The sequence below is a fragment of the Xenopus tropicalis genome, chromosome 3, assembly GCF_000004195.4.
Source record: "Xenopus tropicalis strain Nigerian chromosome 3, UCB_Xtro_10.0, whole genome shotgun sequence".
In the NCBI taxonomy this organism is placed as follows: domain Eukaryota; kingdom Metazoa; phylum Chordata; class Amphibia; order Anura; family Pipidae; genus Xenopus; species Xenopus tropicalis.
Window position 1 is genome coordinate 105,366,763 of NC_030679.2, and position 21,297 is coordinate 105,388,059.

At 40.3% G+C, this 21,297-nt stretch overlaps 1 protein-coding gene across 1 annotated transcript in view; it reads right to left on the reverse strand.

Moving 5' to 3' along the window:
- Positions 1-21,056, reverse strand: part of homer2 (homer scaffold protein 2) — an 88,197-nt gene extending 67,141 nt beyond the window's left edge. The window contains 1 exon segment of the mRNA NM_001016054.2: positions 20,615-21,056. Within this exon segment, the coding sequence (NP_001016054.1) occupies positions 20,615-20,619 (5 nt within the window). The 5' untranslated portion in view covers positions 20,620-21,056.
- Positions 21,057-21,297: the final 241 nt, after the last annotated feature.

The following is a 21,297-nucleotide window of genomic DNA, read 5'->3' on the forward strand; positions in this document are numbered from 1 at the left end:
GAATAAAGAGTTATAACTACTTTTCTACTGCCATGACTGCTTTCTACTGTGTAAGTTTTAAGTCTTTGATTGAATAGCACCTGGAGTACAGCTATCTTATTGGTGAGTTGCAATATATATATATACATTATGTGTGTTTATATAATATATATTTTTCATGGGACGATTTATATGGGATGAGTTTTGCCCACACACCCTTTTTTCATAGAGTTTGCATTACCATATATATCATCTAAGGTGTAGGATCTCCAAAGATAAATTTTGCAATCAGCCACTGTTGTAGTGGAACCAAAAAGTTATTGGTCACAATGGAAAACTGGACAACCAGTTTGATATCATTATATCATTGGTACATATACCGGGTTATCAACTGACCTAGAAATGCAGCAAGAATGGAAGAAAAGGATGATTAAGGAGGCTGTCAGTTTATCTACTGATAAATCAAATACAAGGCATTTACCCTGCTGGTAACAGTATCCCCCATATGTAATAAAAGGCACTAAATTTGCCCAGGAGCAGTAAACCATAGCAACCAATAAGATGTTTGCTCTTAAACAGATGACCTGTAAATTCTACCTGCTGATTTGGTTGCTATAGGTCACTGCACTTGGGCAAACTTCTACCACAGGAATATCTTACAAAACAAGAGAAGCAAATAAAAGATTAATAATTTCTGGGCAGATATGAAAGTAACAGGGAAGACAGTACTCTATTACGGCAAGTCTAACATTATCATGTGATTTGAGTTTTTGCAATTCCCGATCCAGATATTCAAGATTTATGAAATAATGAAACCCAAATCAATCTACACCCCACTTCAAATCTATATTTAAATCAACTGGAATTGGATAGCATTTTTTGTTTTTCAAAAACCTGAATATTCAGGTTTTTCCAAGATGTCACCTGTCTACACAAATGGCTGAAGACTTTGTGTAAATGCAAAGATAATTAATAATACTTAACTCTATTAAGATTAGCCCATTTAATCTCCCTAAAATACGGTCAGATTCAAGGAAACTGAATAGTATACCAATTGGTGCAAAGGAGATTATGCAAGATTATATGAAAGACTTAAACAAGATAACAGGATTTTTGTTACAGGTGTGCCTAAAAATGCCCCCATGTGATGCAAGAAGAAGTGAGGTACATCTATATTTCGGATACACAAGGGATAGGCTATAGAACAGAAGGAATGCATACATTGTGATGTTATGGCAGTGTCTGACTCAGTCTTATTGTAGATAAATTACTGGGACTAATGGGAAGCAACTGGTTGGGTCAATGCATACGCTTTAAATACAATATTATTATCAAACTGCACCATTTACAGAACCAATTCCCGCCTTTACTTAACATTACAATTTTCCATCAATGCGGCAAAAGCTAATAACTGAGCACAACTCAGGACTATTCCTGAGACATGTTATATAGTTGGGGCACCAAAGTGTTTATTTCTAGCAGGAAATGGTAATTTTTATCAGTCACATTGAAGGCATGTGTGGAATGCTACAGTGGCATAATGCATTGTGAAGGATTAGCCATTATGTTCAAAAATGACATTTTCTGCAGTAATAACTTCTTAATTAACTTTTTAATTTCTCCAATTTCCTGCCACACTCTAAAAACATTAAAAATGTTTTTAGTAGACAAACTCTGGTGATTAAATAATGGAAAAGACCCTCTTATTTGGAAAATGTCAGGTCCCGACAGGGTCTGACCCGATCCCCTCCAGCATTCCCTCAACGCGCAAAAGTAAGCATTGTGCACATGCGATTGGGGGAGGAGGTTGAGTGGGTGGCGGGGACCCCTTGGAGGTTGTGGGAGCCCCAGTGTGCATCCCCCATTATGATCCTGGGTCCCGAGCATTATGGACAACAGGTCCCATACCTGTGATGTGTTTGTGAGAGATTTTCATGCAATATAAACAAATACATAGGAACCTTTCTAGTTATTACATGGAAAATATTTGAGTAATTCAGAGTCTATGGCGTAAACACAGAACAAAGGGGGAGTGGGGAAATAGCTAGAGAATGGAATGGAAGTGCGCTGCACAGCAGGCTTACATTTATGTTGTTGGTGACAAGGTGTTACTGGAATAGCTGCGGTCTCATGATGATTTCCCATGCTTGCTATGGTAACCAGCCCTGGCAGATTTCTCCAAAGAGATAAGGGCTCTTAACTTGAACAACTTCACGCATTATTACCTTATAATGACCTCTACAAGGACACAGTTACTCAACTTTTTAACTGTATTTAGAAAACATAGTGGCCTCTTAGAATAAAAATGTCAGTTAGATCTGTACAAGTGGCTCCGTTGCTTACAATTTCATTCCTAGAGCCCAGTAACTGAAATTACCTTCAACACACAAACAACAAACTAACATTAAAAAGGGTTTTTTGCATAATGAAAGAAAATATAACTTTCCAATATAAATTAAATCAAATCAAAGCAGGGCTCTTGAAAACAATGTAGCAGAAATCAGTTCTCCTCCAGGTCTGTTAAGCAGTTTGCTTCTGCTACATTGTTCCAGGAGTAAATAAAAAAATTCACCTCATTGAAAAAGGATTATAATAAAAAAGTTCCCCTTAAATAAATGTTCTCATCTTAGTTATTTAGGCAGATTCACAGTCAGATATTGTGCACTGTTTTTTTTTTTAATAAAGCAGTAATCAAAAAGAGATTAAACAGTTTTCGCTATCATTCACACACATGAAAAAATGTATATATTTTTTTGTATACTTAAGGCCTTACGCAAATCACAATTTTGATCAGATTTCAGTAAAGCTGGCTTAAACTAGCACCAAAGAATAGAAACACCATGTAAGGATGAAGTTGTAGTATGCTGCACCACTGGTTCCGCCGGCCTGAGTGGAATTATGATAAACATCAACAAATGTGAGCTGTGCTATACCTAGGGGCTGATTTACTAACCCACGAATCCGACCCGAATTGGAAAAGTTCCGACTTGAAAACGAACATTTTGCGATTTTTTCGTATGTTTTGCGATTTTTTCGGATTCTTTACGAATTTTTCGTTACCAATACGATTTTTGCGTAAAAACGCGAGTTTTTCGTATCCATTACGAAAGTTGCGTAAAAAGTTGCGCTTTTTTCGTAGCGTTAAAACTTACGCGAAAAGTTGCACATTTTTCGTAGCGTTAAAACTTACGCGAAACTTTGCACCTTTTAAGTTTTAACGCTACGAAAAATGCGCAACTTTTCGCGTAAGTTTTAACGCTACGAAAAAAGCGCAACTTTTTACGCAACTTTCGTAATGGATACGAAAAACTTGCGTTTTTACGCAAAAATCGTATTGGTAACGAAAAATTCGTAAAGAATCCGAAAAAATCGCAAAACATACGAAAAAATCGCAAAATACCGATCATTACGAAAAAAACGCAATCGGACTCATTTCAACCCGTTCGTGGGTTAGTAAATCAGCCCCCTAGTGTAACACATTATAGGCAGTTTGCCAGTGTAAATAATACCTAAGATATCTCCATGGGCAGACAAGTTGCTTTGATGAGGTCACCATGCAGATGTGTGGTGTAAAGGTTTCATTGATGGCCTGAGGCAGCACTTGCCTGATGGGGTACTCCAGCCTTCCAATCTGGCCAAGTCCCAATCACATGTTGATTGGTGAGGCAATCATTTTGCCAAATACACAGCCTGGCCAACAGAGGCCAGACATGCAGTCTCTCTTAAGCTGGCCATACACGTGGCGATCTGACGATGTTTCGTACGACCATCGGTCGCACGAAACATCGTCAGATCCGCCACACACCATTCAGGGCTGAATCGGCAGGTAAGGAGGTAGAAACAATAGGATTTCTACCTCCTTCTGCCGATTCAGATCTTAAGGGAGAATTTTGGTCAGGCGCCTTCTATGGCGCCCGATCAAAATTTTCAAACTGGTCCGATCGGCGAGTCGGACGATATCAGCAGCTTCCTGCGATATCGGTCGACTCGCCGATATACCATACACGCACCGATTATCGTACGAAACGAGGTTTCGTACGATAATATCGGTGCGTGTATGGCCACCTTTAGTCTCTTTAAAAGTCACACAGCAGACTCCTCAAGGTTTAAAAAGCAACTTTAAGTACCTACCAATGAAGTTTGCTAGCATGGGTACAGCCCCACTGGCCAGAATGAAGCCAATAATTCCATCACCCTTCAGTGGAATCTGTAAAAACTAAACACTATGGGTACCTACCCAGTGTTGGACCAGGATATCTGGTCGCTTTTCTTTTTATGTTATAATTCCATCTATTTAGCCTCTTTGTTTTCGTACAGAAATAGGGAATGACCATGAAATAAGACAAATAGATAGAAGCAGGAAAGCCCATTGACGCCTGGGCCCACTGGAAGTTTTCCTGGTATCCTGGTGGGCCAGTCCAATACTGTACCTACCCTTAAGGTTTGCTAGCCACACACAAAAAGCTGTAAAATATTTAGGTTGGCAGTTTCTCCTTTAAACTTGTATGTATAATATCTTCCAACATCATGTAGGCCTTCAATGTTTTTGGGAACTGTAGTTCAATAACATCTGGAGAACCACAGGTGTGTCCCTCCTGCTAAATATAATCCCAGCCCAGTAAAAAATGATTAATATGATATGTATGGGTAATTGTGAATTTACCTTAAACAGATTGAAGCTAATTAACCATATGGTTGTGAGCAATGCCATCTGTCCTCAAAACAAGAAATACAAAGCAACTGTTTTTAGGCGATTAATTAGTGCATAATTGGCAATGATAAAACATAATTAACTAGACAGGATTTGGTAGAATTGATTAGAACGGGATGCTTAACAAGCAGCCAAAGAACCTGTGCAATAGAAAAGCAGTAACAGAATTATTCAAGGGAACTTAATGAAAACACCATTCACATGCACTGTCATTTTTAATTTTCCATGTAAAAAAGACACCTACGAGTACAATATGTCCCTGTGGCTGATTAATTTCCGGAACTATTCTAGAAACCAACATAATATACCCTATCTTCATATTGCCATCATTTATAATAGAGCAACCCTATTTGTTTTCTTTCATTTGCTTGACTTAAAAGGTATGCTAACTTTAATGCTAAATACATTTTCCCTTTCCAGTGTTCCCATATCAATAACCATTATATGGGGGGGGGGGACACCTGAGTCTAGGATGACAGTCTCTGGTGTTGAGGAACCTCTGCTACTCTACAAAACAAATTGCTCTTCTGTTTTCTACTGCTAATGGCCAACAAGTGTACTGTGGATATGTTCATAAATAATGTTAAGTCATTTTTGGTGGGCCAACACACAAACTTAATATATTGGGGATGTTAAAAATGGCAAGGGTAGCATGATAGGGGCCAGATAAACAGATAAACCTATTAGACATGGTGTAAAAATAGGTTAAATGGAAACAAAAGAACAGATGTCTCCAGATGTCAAAGAATCTCATCAGGGAATTGTATAAAATAGCAGGGATAAGACATGTAATGGATACACACTGAGACTTGGCTATGTGAAACTATACAAAGTGCAGGCTATATAGACCTTGATTTGTAAAAAAAACATTTTTGAAAGGCCACATTGACGATATTGCTTTCAGTGTGATCATCAAGTCTTAATCATACTCCTTCTATCCACTCACATCAATTGATCATTAAAGGGGAACTCCAGCTACCGAACCAAAGTTTGTTGAAGAGCCCCACACAACACAGAAAGCCCTAATATACCTATCACTGTAAGCTGTTCCTTCAAAAAGTATGAATAAATACCATTTTATATGCTGGAATCCAGTAGCATAACAGGTCTTCCCTTTCTGCATCATTTGAAACCTTAGCAGGGCAGGAGGGACTAAAACAATAATGCTATAAATTGTAACAATTTTCCACAGCATACAGGAACTACATAACCCACAATGTATTGGCCTGCAATGTTTCTTTCCTTATTGACATGATATTTGCAGAGATTGTGGGACTGAAGGTTGAAAGCAGGCTGAGGAGAGTTGATTTTTTGTTTTTTTTTGTTTTTGAGTCTCAAAGTAGTTATCCAGATCAGCAGGAGAACAGGGCACCAGGCTTAGGTAACTGTTCCAAACCATATTATTACATTAAAAATCATGAACAGGTTGCAATTTTTTTAAATGATGTATGCTGTTGCTTGAAGTTATGTTTACTTTTTAAAAAGCTTAAGTTGTGTTTGGGTGGAGTTCCCCTTTAAAAGTTAATTTAAATTGTTTGGATTCAATACTAGGCGTACCAAAAAATGAAGTGATTGAAGAACAGTAAACTAGCTCTGGTGGTTTTCTGCCATTTTTTGGCATTTAGTGTAGTTACTATCGCACTCTAATGTATGTTGGTAAAAGGATGCTTGACAGCTTTAATGCAGAAGCGGAGCCTTGACAATGGATGTAAAGCTGACAAGCAAGCCTGCTAACATATCAATGCTGAAGTGCCAGGACTGCTCTCTGTGGCAGACTGCATGTGAAACAATGTGCAACAGGTTTATGGACAAATCAGGTCATAATCTATGATCAGGGTTGTAGCATATAGCATTTTATTTCTGGGAATGTCCAGAAAGGTAACATTTGTGTGGCCAATGTGCTGTTATAACTGCAGCACAGATTAAACAATGAAGATTTGATATAATTATATGATGAAGACGTTTCATAGTCACACAAACCAGATTCATGACAAAAAAATTCCCACTACACATCCTCTTATGTTTTGTCCTGTAGTGGACTATAGAGAGGGATACAATCACTAACATTCATATTCTTTTAAACAGAGGCCAGTTATAAAGTCACATCTTATATATATATGTTGCTAGAATGGTTTTATTTTTTTATAAAAGTATTAAAATTCCCCTTTTTTTTCAATGAGATGAATCGGCAATTAAATAGAGCGGGAATAAATTTGTTCAAGAAGAGATCTTACTAAAACCTTTACCAGGTATGCCTCTTTATTAATAAAAAGGAGAAACAACTGGCCTTTAGTACATTTCTGTGTATTAAGAAGAAAACAGGTAGAATAAGAATATTGTCTCTTGCCAGAAAGCCAATAATTAACAAGAACAAATTGTGGCTGAATTTGAAATCTACTTTTCCCATGCTGCTACATCTTAGGGACATTTTAATGAAACCTCGAACAGCAATATGCTGAACTAAAAAATGTAGGTACCCTTCCCCCTTCCCAGCAGTTCCACTGCCCTGAGGGTTCAGTTGATCACTGATCAGGCTGTGTTTGCATACAGGAGGGTAGGTTCATACTCCATGTAACTGGTTGGTACCAGCATAGTGCAGTATATCGGTGTACAGAGTTAGTATCAGTATTCTAAAAAAGACAAATCATCCTGCAAAAATCTGCCTTGGAACTTCAACTGCAAACAGGCAGCTGTTTGGAAGTCAGGATGGAAACTTAATAGCAGAGTACCTGAAAAGACATAAAAATAACAGTAAAACTCAGAGTTGGTGACCCCCAAACTGTGAACTGATGACCAGTAGGGGCATTTCAGCCTCTTCTGCTGCCCTGAGGATGCCAAAACAATGCCACTCCCTCACCCACCCACCCTCCCCAGTGTTTAACTTTTCAATGTCAGAGTTGAGCGGGGGGGGGGGGGGGGGGGGGGGCGCATTGCTAGTAGAGCCGAAATTCTGATTTAAAAAGTAAGGACTCTTAAGCTGGCCAAGCGAGCGGATGTCGCCAAGCGAGCGGACGTCGCCAAGCGAGCGGATCTTCGCCCGATATCCCCACAGGTTAAAAAAAAAAATAATCCGATCGGATTATGTGGGCAGCAATGTGGCAGTCGGTTCGGGGACTGCATCAACGAGCTGATGCGGTCCTCGATCCGACCTGATTTTCTAACCTGGCCGATCGAGATCTGGCCAATTTCAGGCCAGATATCGGTCGGCCAGGCCGCTCTGCTCTCCCCATACACGGGCCGATTAGCTGCCGAATCAGTCCAAGGGACCAATATCGGCAGCTATAGTCGGCCCGTGTATGGGGACCTTTAGGGGCAGATTTATCAGCATGTGAGTTTAGACCGTAATACACAAAAACCCACCAATGTTCTGTTTATTCCTAATGTATTCTTAGAAGTGTATTAATCAAATGGTGAGTTCTAACTTTCACCCATTGATAAATACGCTTCTAAAAATCCAATAGGAATAAATAGAACATCAGTGAGTCTTTTTGTATTAAGCTATAAACTCACAGTTTGATAAATCTGACCCTTAAATTTCTAGGAGCAGATTTTTGCCACCTGCGGTAAACCGTGGGGCACCACCATCTGAGGCAATTTTGTCAACCTGCCTCATGGCTAAGAAGCCCCTGACAACCAGCTTGGATTTTCAGTTTCATACGATTCTGAATATGCAGAATAGTAATGCTAGTAATAGAAAAAAGGAAAATATATAATAAACCAACTATAAAGTTCAGTTCGGCCAGGCACTAGTACCAAGAGTTAATAAAAAAGTGTATATTCCACTATGGTGGTGTCCTCCTGTCAATATGGGTAGAGAGTTTAAACTTTTAAATAAATAATTTTTTATCAAAAAGACAATATTCAGAGTATATTAAAACCATATTTTCATCTTAAAAAAACACATTATAGCTTTTTAAAGCATGGGGAGAACAGGCAGTCAAATGATTTCCGAAAAACAGTAAGATGCCACTTAACAGCAACTATCATCCTACACTGCATTTATATCTGGGAGAGGCCTGGGAGCTAACCAGCCTTGCAGAAGCCGGATTCTCTGCAGGTTACAACATTACAGGAAAAATGGTGTTAGCAGACTGAATACAAAACAAACCTGTGAACACAAAAACAGTTTCTCTTTTGTTTTTATAAAGAATCAAGAATAGCAAACTCATCCCTGTCCAACAGACTACTAGAAGGTATGTGAGATCAGAAGCAGAACTTGCTGTCAATCACTTGCTCACCACACAGTGCGCCATTTTATGTTAGCACTACAATATAGCAGCACAGTATTGAGTTGCACAGGGCTCTAGACATTTATTAAGCTCGGCCTTATATGCTTATTGTAAACACCCAGTTCTCACGGACTAAAACAAGAAAGGCTACGCATGTTTGTAAACATTAATGTATATGGTGATGTGACTAACACAGTGGAACCATAAAATATCCTAAACCAGTAACATCCAACCTGTGACCAGCACTGGACCACCCCACCAGTGCGCATGCGCGGACATTTAAACTCACATACAGAGCAGTGGGGAGACGTCCCCATTGCTCCGTATGGGAGCAAAATTTCAAAACTTCGGTGCGGCGGGGCAGCATGCCACCCATAAATTTGTGCCGCCATAGGCCCAGGCCATTGTGGCCTTGCCCAAAAGCACAAGTGCCCCCAAACCCTCAGCTTTTGAGAACTGCACAGAGAGAATATTTAAAAGGGTACATATTGTGAGGAAAACAAAACTGTGACAATGAATTGTACTCATCTTAATATAGAAGGAATGTGCTTAAAAAGTAGTGTTTCAGGCTGATTTGAAATTTGAATTAAAATTCTTTATTGAAAAACTTGCAACATCACCCAAAAAACAACTGCCCTGGGTTACAGAACTGATACCCTTTATCCCAAAATCAACACGTCAGCTTTGTAAGCTCCTTTAGAAGTGCTATACCATTGGACTCACCTATATGCAGCAAATAGGTCAAGGATGTCCCTAGGGACAGAGTTACTATCTTTATGTAGATCTGTCAGAATTTACAAATTGTACTAAGATTTGTTGGTTTTACATCATAACTATACATTCCTGCTTCTCTGTAGAGAGAAGATTTGAGGCTAGGTCACAAAAAGGCAAGGGACATGGAAACACTAGACAGAGAAACCCACAGATAATATAAACAAATTATACATACAAGGTTGCCTTAATATAACAGCGGGTGTCAGACTGGCCCTCCAGGGCACCTGAAGAAAACTCTGTTGGGCCTGCAAGCCCATGGCAGGGCCGTATGATGCAGTGATGGAGCGCAAGATGGGGTCCAATTGAAGCAGGTAATAATCAGATGTGGCAGGAGAAGTACTCACTGGTGCGCAGCAGCAGTGGAGGGAATTGGCAGGGAGGTGCGCTGGAGAAAGGCCTTTTACTTGGGTTTTCCACTGGGCCCCAGCTAACCCTGCCTGAAATTGCAGTGGGCCCAGGGCAAAGATATTATTGGCAGGCCCCCAATGGCCATTGTTCTCCCTCTTTGTCAGATGGATGTGTCGCCCGGCAGTTTTTTCTGCCATTTGACTTTCCTGCAGCCCCTACCATGCACCATAGTAGAATTTTTCTTACACAATCAATTGATTTGTGGATGCGCACAAGATTTCTGGGCTCTCTGCCAAAAGCTACTTTTTTAATTAAGTTTGATAAACATTTTATCTTTTTAAGCGTTCAGTGCAGAAGAATAAAGGGAAATAAGGAACTTTCAGAAAGAATCTGGGACTGCGTGTTGGGCTGTCACAACATGTCACATTGCAAATGTATTGCCTTCAAAACTATAACAGGGAACCTCACTGGGAGAGCTTACAGTTACACAGATGTTAGCAGTCTGTTTGCTGAACCCGTGCCCATGTTGGTCACAGAGATTGTAGCTTACCCCTAAAGAGGTTATTAGGGAGCAGTTCTAACTCAGCAAAGCATGCTGCACCCCCTTTATAAAGAAGTGACTAAAGTCACCATAAAAGTATTCTTTACCTATTACCATGCACAGCTGTATGATCTCTCTGTACAGCCTATGTGCAAATGCAGGTGGATTTGTCAGACTTTCCATTGCATGCTCTCTGCTATTGCAAATTCCATCGGTCCTGGCCAAGCACCCAAGCTCTTGTGTTGTCTGAGGGTTATAACAGGACACAGACGGACATGAGGCCAGTGGGGGGGGGGGGGAGATATAAAAAGAGTTATGCGACAGAGACAAAATATACTGCCAATCTATCATCTTTAGAGAATCATGGTAAGCCCTACAAGAAATGTTAGAAAAAAAAAAAAATGACTGCTTTTTCAATAGTCTACTTTAAACAACAGGATAATAATTATAAAACATTTACAGCATTCACACCCTTAGCTATTCAGTCATAATTTATAACAAGTTATACAACAATAACTAATGAAAATATAATAGCCTTTTATGTACCATTATATACATCTTCCACAAAGAAATCTCTTTAAATGGTACAACAATAAAAATATTTCTGTAAGCAAATCATGTACTGCATTGCTCTGCTAACAAGAGGAATAAAGCAACAACGGCAAGCCTTTGTCACCTAAGCTGATCATTAGATAGATCATGGCACCAACCGCTTGTGCTGCGTGATTGACATTAATATGTCAGATTAATAGGGCTCACTCAGAATTGTTAAACCAAAAAAAGACACAGTAAAGAAAATATAAATATGAAAGAGGAAAAGCAAGTTCAGAGAAAAATATGTCATGCGCAGAACAGCACAACAAGACAGAAACATGACGGTCTGTGTAGCCTTTACCATTAGCATGCACTGCACACCCTATGTACAGCAGCCCTTAGGCACCAAAGCTATTCTCCCTGAAGCTGTAGCCCAATAACTCTTATGGTGTGTGTTACATTTCCCCAGCCAGCCTTTTGTGACTGTGCCTTCAGAGAAAACTAGAATATGCACACACATATGCACACCTGTTACTGACACTGGCTCACAGAGAGGCCTACACCTTCAAAGAAACATATATAATGCCATAAGAATGAAGCAGGGCTATATATGTTGTTAATACTAAATGCAAGCTTGCTGAATTATTTATTTCACATAGGGCTTCTTTGTCCCTTCCCATTTGTCTCTGAAGTTACAACCCCCTGATTGTTTCATCTAACTTCATTGATCTGCTCTAGTTAGTGGTACTGCTTTCAAAAGTGGAGAAAGAGGACCACAGAGGAAAAAACATGGGCGTTAAGATAACTCTGGACATGGATGTAATGCATGTTTCAGCTGCAACACCGCAAAAAAATTCATTCATTCTGCGTAATAGCAAAATATGTATGTATGTATGTATGTATGTATAACTTTATTTATAAAGCGCCACAAGGGTACGCAGCACTGCACAATCTTACAAAATTACACACAGGGAGGACAAGTGATATAATAAATACTGTATATACTCGAGTATAAGCCTAGTTTTTCAGCACCCAAAATGTGCTGAAAAAGTCACCCTCGGCTTATACTCGAGTCGGGTGCCATGGGTCCCTCCAGACTAGCACCCTCTGTCCTTTGTGTGCAAATTAGGCCACCCACAACCAGACCCTCCAGTGCCTGTTGTTTTTGTTGACCCTCTTCTCCACTTACAGAGCTAGTTTACTGTTTTTCTTTGAAATAAATATTTAAAAACATATACCCCACTGATTCCTCAATTCATGTAATTTTATTGGTATTTATTTTGATTATTGAAACTTAGCAGTAGCGGCTGCATTTCCCACCCTAGGCTTATACTCGTCGATACGTTTTTCCAGTTTTCTTAGGTAAAATTAGGTACCTCGGCTTATATTCGGATTGGCTTATACTCGAGTATATACGGTAAATACAATAAATATATATAAATGCACAGGGAATAAGTGCCAAGTGCATCAACTTTCCATGTTTATAAATACCCTATATTAACAAATGTATCTGGAAGCTTGCCTGTCCAATCTCACCCTAAAACCAACCAAGGCTATTAAAGTTGGTCTTTCATTAGCTACTATAACAGCGTCTAATTGTGGGAAGGTTTCACTAGATTTTGGAAAATGTTGGCGGCATTCACTAATGCCACAATAGCAATAGAAAGGGTTGGACAGTGCTCCAATTCATCCCACATATGTTCATTTAGGTTAAGACTCTGGCAGTACTTGGTGCAGGCCAGTCAAGTTCTTTCACTCCCATCTCAGCTAACCCATTTTATATGGACCTTGCTGCATTAACATGCCGGGAAAAAAAAATGGCATTCACCAAAATCTTGCCACAAAATTAAAACTTGGCAATAGAAACAATGTTTTGGTTTTGCTTTATGCTTAATAGCACATAGAGCCAGGGGCCCCTGCACCGCCGGTGCCGGTACCTCTTCTGCCTACCCCTAGTTCTGTTCCAGCATAGAGCAACATAAATAGGGGCACAGGGATAGCAAATCACCCTCAGATGAAAATAAACTGTGGCTTTAACCTTGGTCCCCAGCACCTAGAGAGTCCATACACAAACATAAAATAACTCTACCTGGCATAAATACCCAATATGGTTTTTTAATAAGAACTAACCTATTTTCTGTTACTAAATATATCTAGTTAGATTTGATAAAAAAAACAATAGTAAAAACAGTTGTGCAGTTGTTTTCTTCCAACCATTCTACTAATTAATCCTTTTAAGTGCTTGAAATCCTGTGGTGATGGGTTTCACATTAGCACCAGTGTGGTCTGAATTTTCTCTTATAATAGAAAGCTACAATTCCAGCCATCAAGTTTGAAAGAACTGCTGGCTAGTGAGAGAAAGGGGTTGCAGAAAGTGCTATTGTCCCCCATCTTTCACCTTGTCTACTGTAACAAGTTCATTCCAGTCAGCAACCTGCATTGCCCCAACTGCCAAACAGCATGGTTACGTTCTTTGCAGCAGGAAAAATATGTTGTGTTAAACCAGGGCTGTGGAGTCGGTAGATAAATTCTCCGACTCCTCAGTTTCTGATACTTCCGACTCCTCTGTTTTTAATATGCTAATGTATTTTATACATTCATACAGTCAATGAAAAGCATGCTTCATGGTCACTCAACGTGTTCGTTTATGCATTGCGTGCATTGGGCTTTATTCTTATAGCAGAGAAGTAATTAATTATGACTGTTTGGGAATTGGGACATTTAAACTTGCTTTATTTTTTTTTTTTTATTCCCATTTAAATTTAGTAGGAGTCAGAGTCGGTTCATTTTTTGCCGACTCCAGGTACCCAAAATTGCCTCTGACTCCTCGACTCCGACTCCACAGCCCTGTGTTAACAAGTATCATTATAATCACTTACCTGATACCCTGGGCCAGTGCTCCTGTTAGCAGAAAACTGCACTTGCCTGTTTCTGTATTTCTGAAGAAGCTTGTCTGTGCAACCCTCCTTCCTCTTCTGTCTATTCTAAAAAAGCCAGCTTTGCACATCTAAGTATAGCTTTTACTCTACTGTGCATGCACCTACCTGGACTGGAATGAAAAGAAGACAGAAGAAGCTGAAGAAGATAGAGACAAGAATCTTCTACAGGCAGTGTCGGACTGGCCTGCCGGTAGACCAGGAAAAAAACGGGGGACCCCAGAACCAGTGGGCTCTCTTTGCCTTCCGTTCTGCCGCTGTCAATATCCATCATTTAAATCATCATCGCTAAATATTACAAGTGTACACACAGATGTTGGTTTAGGGCTGGGCTCAGCTGTCTCACCCTCTGTACTGAAAAGGGATTTACCTATTGATAACCTATTGCCTTCGCATAATTATTTAGGAGCCAAACATTAGCAATATAATGTCTTTTTGGCAGATGGTCTGCTGTTTACTGTCAGCATTTGGATCAAACACATCCCCATCCACTAGGATTTTACAATTAATAAAATAAATTAAAAGTTCCAGATATTGCCAAAACACTTACACTACTGTGATTTTCACTACATCCAGGCAGCCCAAAATGCAAGAGGTCAACACAAAGCTTCTTTATAAGTGCAGAAATCCACAGGATATATCAGTATATAATGAGAAATATTACCTATATGGCCGTGGACCGGGAGGGCCCTGAGGTCACGTTACCTTGTGGGCCCCAGGTACCCCAGTCCGACATAGTCTAAAGCAACACTCCAGACCAGTGGTCAGTGAACAGGAGCACTGGCCGCAGGCCTGGTGTTTCAGGTAAATTATTATAATCACTGGGGAGGGGCATGCCTAACAATTTGAAACCCCACCAGTGACTTTAACTTTAGTTAGCACAAGAAGTGTAGACCAGTGAATATGAACAGAAAATGAGAGGAATTACATCAACAGATAATATGAGTGGCTCATATGATGTTGGCAGAAATGTAACAAATAAACAGTACACCTAGCAGCTGGTTGGGTGGCCTAGGGAAATAAAGGGTTCCTTTATGTAATAAGGATATAAATAAAAACCACATTATATATTATATATATATACATAAAACAGGTCATCTTCCCTGAAGTATGTGACTTATCCTAATTAAAAATAAAAACAAAGTGCAGATTGTGACATCATCCATTGCTTGTTCCTATGTGTCTGCAGAAGAAAATGTATAACGTGTTGTTTTGCAAGTTTGTTTTTGGAGGAAAGAAAAGAATAGCACAGACTATAACACTTCAAAGGAATGTAAAAAGAAATAATAACAGGGATTTAGAAACATTTTCAGTTTATAGTCGCCTTTCTGGCTAGCTACAGGATACGGCAGCAGCAGTTTACATATAGCAGAACCACTGGCGTCCGGGCAGAAAAGCTTGTTTAATTTAAAGGCTCAAAAACAATAAAATTTAGGATGCATGCAAATGCAATACGATTAAGATATTTGTAACATTCCAAGGTCTTTTTTTTTTTATTTGGGTGCATATGTAACCCTATACAGTAACCCAGAGGTCACACCAGATAATTGTAATTGCATTCCAATAATCATAGATAACCACTGATAGGCACCGGTGTCTAGCCCACAGACTTCAGTTTGTGGAGTATGAGTACATTGTTCTAAGGGAATCGCCAAGCAACAGGCACAAAGCCTATGGCACAAATGGCATTATGGCAGCACTGTGACAACTAGATCTAATGTAACATTTTATCACGTGTCACTGCCTTTCACTGAAAATAACTGTGTCTACCCGTAGCCTACTGTATCTACTAAAAGTTCCTCACTTGTTGTCAATAAAAGGGGGCGATAGGCAGTGAAAAGCATTTTGGTTGCCATGGCTCTCTCCCAGATCACAGCAGCAGTCAAAGGTCATAGTCTTAAAAGGCAGTATACCCCAATATATAAATACCATGCATTTTATGTGATTAAAACGTTCAGCAACAACCCTATTTGAAGAAATTATGAACAAGGGGGTATAACTGCCTCTTTAAAAGGGATATGCTGCCTTTTTAAAGGTTTGTGTGATATTATAAAAAAAATTCTCCGTTGTCCAAAGGGGCTCAGATGTGGCACAGATGAAAGGTCTGGATTATTTGAGATTTGCTAGCACACAGGTTCCTTGTATGGACATGTATGCAGGGCCTGACTGGACCATCAAGGGCACCAGGAAAAATCCAGGTCTTTTTGGGCCCCACTGTTATGAGCACTTCAGTGAGCTGCGACGTGGTACACAGTGGAGGGGGATGCAGTGGCGATGGCTGCGGGATTAGGGCAGCAGGGGTTGGGATTTATTGTGGCGGGCCCTAGACTGACACCTTAAGTTGGCCCCGGGTACGCCAGTCTGACACTGCATAAGTGAACCCTAGTCTTTTACTCTATGTAAAGCATTTCTCTTACCACTAGTTTTACATTCTCATGAATTTTGCCTGCCACCCAAAGCATACCTTTGTGCAGTCAACACTATACTATATACAGTAGATACATAAGGTGCAAATTCTGTTCAAGTATGAAGGAAAATTATCTGAAAAGCCATTAGGGGGAGGTTGATTGTCAGAAGAATCTTAAGGGCCACTGGAGCTGGCATGGGCATTATAACAGGCACGGGGCTGCTCACTATAGGAAAGGGCATAGTAAATTATGCCAAAAGACAAAGTTTAAATAGCTAATATTTTATCTAGATTTTTCTTTAGTACCATCTCCTGTATTACCCACAGTCCCTGCATATGGCCTTACTTTGTGAAAGAGAAAAGTATTCTTTATTTTCTTGGGTGAAAGAGATAACTCTTTGTGCTCATGGTATGCTCTCTGGATTCTGAATATTGCATTCTGCACACCAAGCTCTAATTTTTAAATGCAACTTAAATGTTGCTGTTACAAACACTTTGGGCTTTGAGTATCATTGCACTGTTAATATATTAATAATAGAAGAGCTCTGGGGGAGAGAACATGCACATTTTCACACCGAACAAGTAAAACATCACAATGGAGAATTGCAGAACTGTAGGAGAAGTCTGTGAAGCTGAAGGCAGGCATTCTTAGATTTAAAGAGATGAAAGTCTGTGTTTCTAAGTTCAGCATTTGGCATAGATCACAAACAGAGAAGTTAAAAAGAATCTAATTTTAAATTAAAAGCAAAAAATGAAAGTAATGACACCACGGTGTTCCCTAGTCTCCTGCCAAAGGTTGCACCATTCTACCAGAAAGGGGTCTCCAAAGACATTTATATAGCTGAGCACAAAGCAGCTCACAGCAGGGATAAAAGTATCATCGTACTATAGCTCTGTCAGATTTGAATCTGGAAATAAAGTTTGGGTATTAAGGTTTGTTATTTACATATATTCTCTGCAATATTCTTCTTGTGCCCTAGTTACACTATACCAGGGTGCAGTACTGGTGAGTAGGTGAATGGGATTTTATGGGGTAAGGGGCTGAACACTACTAACCAAGTCCATAACAGAAACACACTGACGTTAAAGGGGCACTGGTTTTTCGCTTTTACTATTTAGAGTATCCATTTCCAAATTAAACTCTTAAAGGGGTGGTTCACTCCTAGTATGTTATAGAATGTCCAATTCTAAGCAACTTTTCAATTAGCCTTTATTAATTATTTTTTATAATTTTTGAATTATTTACATTCTTATTCTGACTCTTTCCAATCTTCAAATGGGGGTCAATGATGCCACCCCAGAAGCCAAAAAATGATTGCTCTGTGAGGCTGCAACTTTATTGTTATTGTTTATTTTTATTACTTATTTTTTTATTCAGGTCCTCTTCTATTCATATAACAGTCTCTCATTCAAACTACTCCCTGGTTGCTAAGTTAATCAAAACCTTAGCAACAAGATAACTGCTGAAATTACAAACTGAAACGTTACTGAACAAAAAGTGAATTAAAAAAAAACACAAATAAAAAATGAAGACCAACTGCAAATTGTCTTAGACTATTACTCTCTACATGATACTAAAAGTTAACTCAAAGGTGAACCACCCCTTTAATGTATAACTATATCTTGCACTTAGGACTTGGCAGAGGATGCATCACTATGGCAAAGAAAACTTTCTTTCCTTGGAAACCATTCTTGTAGCTTCTGTCTAGATAACTTCAACGGAAACACACTGCCTCCATAGACCGTGTAAGGGTTATGGCACACCATAGCATATACAGTATTACAGCTGATGGAGAAGCACAAGGCGCCTCCCCTTTACTTGAATGGGAAGTGCCTGACTGTACTGGTGCTGGTTCTTTACAGTCTAAAATGCTATAATGAATGTGTTTGAACCTTTCATTACTGGCATGGTCAGACGCTTCACATTCAAGTGAATGGTTCCACCCTGGTCTGGCACCCCTTTATCCCCTGTAGTGGCCCGGGATATTTTTTCTGTGAGAGCATCTCCACCATATTGTTCCAGTGTCCCAGGCATTCCCTTTCCTGCCCTGTGAAAGAACATGTGCAATTTGATGCCTGTGACCCAGGAGCAATACTGGCATCCATAGAAAAAATACCCCAAGCTTGTAAATTTTTTTTTTAAAAGGAAAGGAGGGCCTACCCCTGGTAAGAAATAAATAAGTAGAATCACTGGGTGTGCTGAAGAACTTGCCACCCCCCAGTGATTCTACCTTTTTTCCCTTTAACTTGCAAACCAGATTAGTAGAGGGAGAAATATAAATCTACACTGCTAGATAACTTTTTAATTGGAGTTACATTTGAAAGTGCTATACAACAAGTTTATCAGAGGTGCTCCTCATATGTAGATGCATTGAGCCTTCACTGATTCAGTTACACCATAAGACACAGAAGCTGTAGCTTGCTGGACACTTATCACTGATCAATGGAGTGGGTGATAGCAATTGATGAGTCTAACCTCTAGCAAGACAGATTAGCTTCCTTTAGAATAGGGGAGTGGCTAGGCTTTGTTACCAAAAACTAACCTGATCTAGCAAGAAAATGATTCAGTGAAACTCAGTAATGAGGCATGTGAATTCCCTCTAATTATCCTTTCCTGGTGTGTTTTAAAGCAGCTGTACAAGGGGAGGTCAGGAGCATCTTTCTGTTTAGAGGAACAGGAAATAATGATCTGTCAATAAAATGTACTTCCACAGAAACAATACTTTTTATCTATGAAGCAGCAAATATTTAAATCCTATGGTTTTCTCATTAATATCATGCAAATAATCTGTGGATGTTACAAAACTCTCATACATAAACAGCTCATCTGGCAAGGGCAGTGCCGCTTCAAGAGGTTATTAGTCAGCATATTCTGTTAATATTCTGCATTTACATTCCTGCTGATTTGGGATTGTATTTCCTAGGGTTCCCAGTGGGCGAGGATAAGGGGCTAAGTGTAACCTGAATGCTAACTTCATCCAACTCTGGAAGGGGGAATTTATAATGCACTTTTAGTGGTTTACACCTAAGGGATTAATTACAGACTACAGCATACTACAGAGAGAGAGCAGGAGTGAAGAAAATATAACAACCCACGGTACATGACAACAATCCCTGGGGTACTGGCTTGATTACATCATAGAGAAACATATGAAGTTTTACCCTATACTTACACAGCAATTCCTCCCCACATTTAACCAGTTGCAAAAAATATAGCTCAATCTTAACTCTCCCAATATACACACAAAGCATTGCTGTTCTCCTTGGGCTGAGGGTGATTGGGTTACTGTTAAATCTGCAGAAACAGAGTCCAGGCTGCTAAGAAATTAAAAAGCTATATGCAGGGGTCAGTTTGGGGTTGGGTTGGAAGTCAGTAGTAACCTCAGGGATCACTGGGTGCTGCGCAAGTTTCAAAATATAGTAATCAGTAATGATTAGATGTGAGATTCAGCTGGAAACTTTTGCTCTAGGCAGTTCCATGTATCTGGGACTAATAAAGGCACAGGAATGATCCACATTCAAGTGTAAATTTACCCCCCTTTTCACATTGTATATGAATGCATTGCTAAACCCTGGGCCAGTAACAATATTAGAAGGGATTTCAAGTGGATGAAAATAACTGGACCCTACTATTTGGCCTTCAAAAGATAATGCTTTAAATACCATATTTAATTTGATTTAGTCTGTAGGGCTGCTCTACAGCAAGTGAAGTATAATTTCTATATACACAGACAGATTTATTAAAATGTGAGTTTAGAGATTAATACATAAAAACTTACCCACATATTAATTCCTATGGGATTTTTAGAAGGGTATTTAACAAATGGTGAGTTCTTACTTTCACCCATTGAAAAATGCACTTCAAAAATCCAATAGGATTCTGCCCCAGTGCCCCTTGATGTCCACCATTCTGTCTATCCCCCCCAGCCACTGTTAAACGAAGTAAAGATGCACAAAGATATTTGTAGAATGGACGTTGTTACCTGCTGTGTGGTGCCCTACCTGTTCATGTGTGTGTGGGAGCATGGCTAGTGTACAGGTGTATGTCCCTAAAGTTAGAATAATAGGAGCCAGTTGGCCTGAGCTAAGAGGCAGTGGCAGGTAGAAGTGTGTAAGTAGGAGCTGACCAGGGGGAGAGGTGCTTGTGGGACTTACCCCATGTTTGGCGGCTCGGCAGTAGCCTCTCCCACACAGGCAGGCGATCTCCTTGCTCCCCTGAAGGGACTGCTCTGGACTTCGTGCATACGGTGCGCTTGGGCTTATCAGCTGCTATTTAAATCCCCATCGGGCAGGCTCCAGCCGGCACAGGAGCGCTCCAGTAGGCGTGAGAGGCTTCTATCCAGCGATCTCCTCCCGCTGCTTCACTGCTCGCATAGCAGCACCCTCCCAGGCTATAGCAGCACCCTCCCAGGCTATAGCAGCACCCTCCCAGGCTATAGCAGCACCCTCCCAGGCTTTAGCAGTGCCCTCCCATTCATACAAACGCCGGGCTCTGGGTTAGTGCGATCCTAACCTCTGCCTGCCTAGGTACTGCCGGCACCCCACTCTTTGCCTGGCATGGGAGTGTGGGAAGTGATCTCCGGAGTTCGGCTGCGATACGGATCCCACCTGCTTCCAGCAGCAGCAGCCTCCCACATAGATAGAGGAGGGACAGCCTGATCCGCCTGCCCACGCCTGCAGCTCGCTGCTTCTTTCCTCCGACTCCGAGTGCGGCTAATTAGGGAGCGCTGCTAAGGTGCCCATTCCCCGGGGGCCTCCGGCTCTTTGGGCAAGTGCTCCGGGCTCGGCTACAGAGGGACGTACCCTTGCCAACATCCTGTAACCTGGGTCCCAGGCTG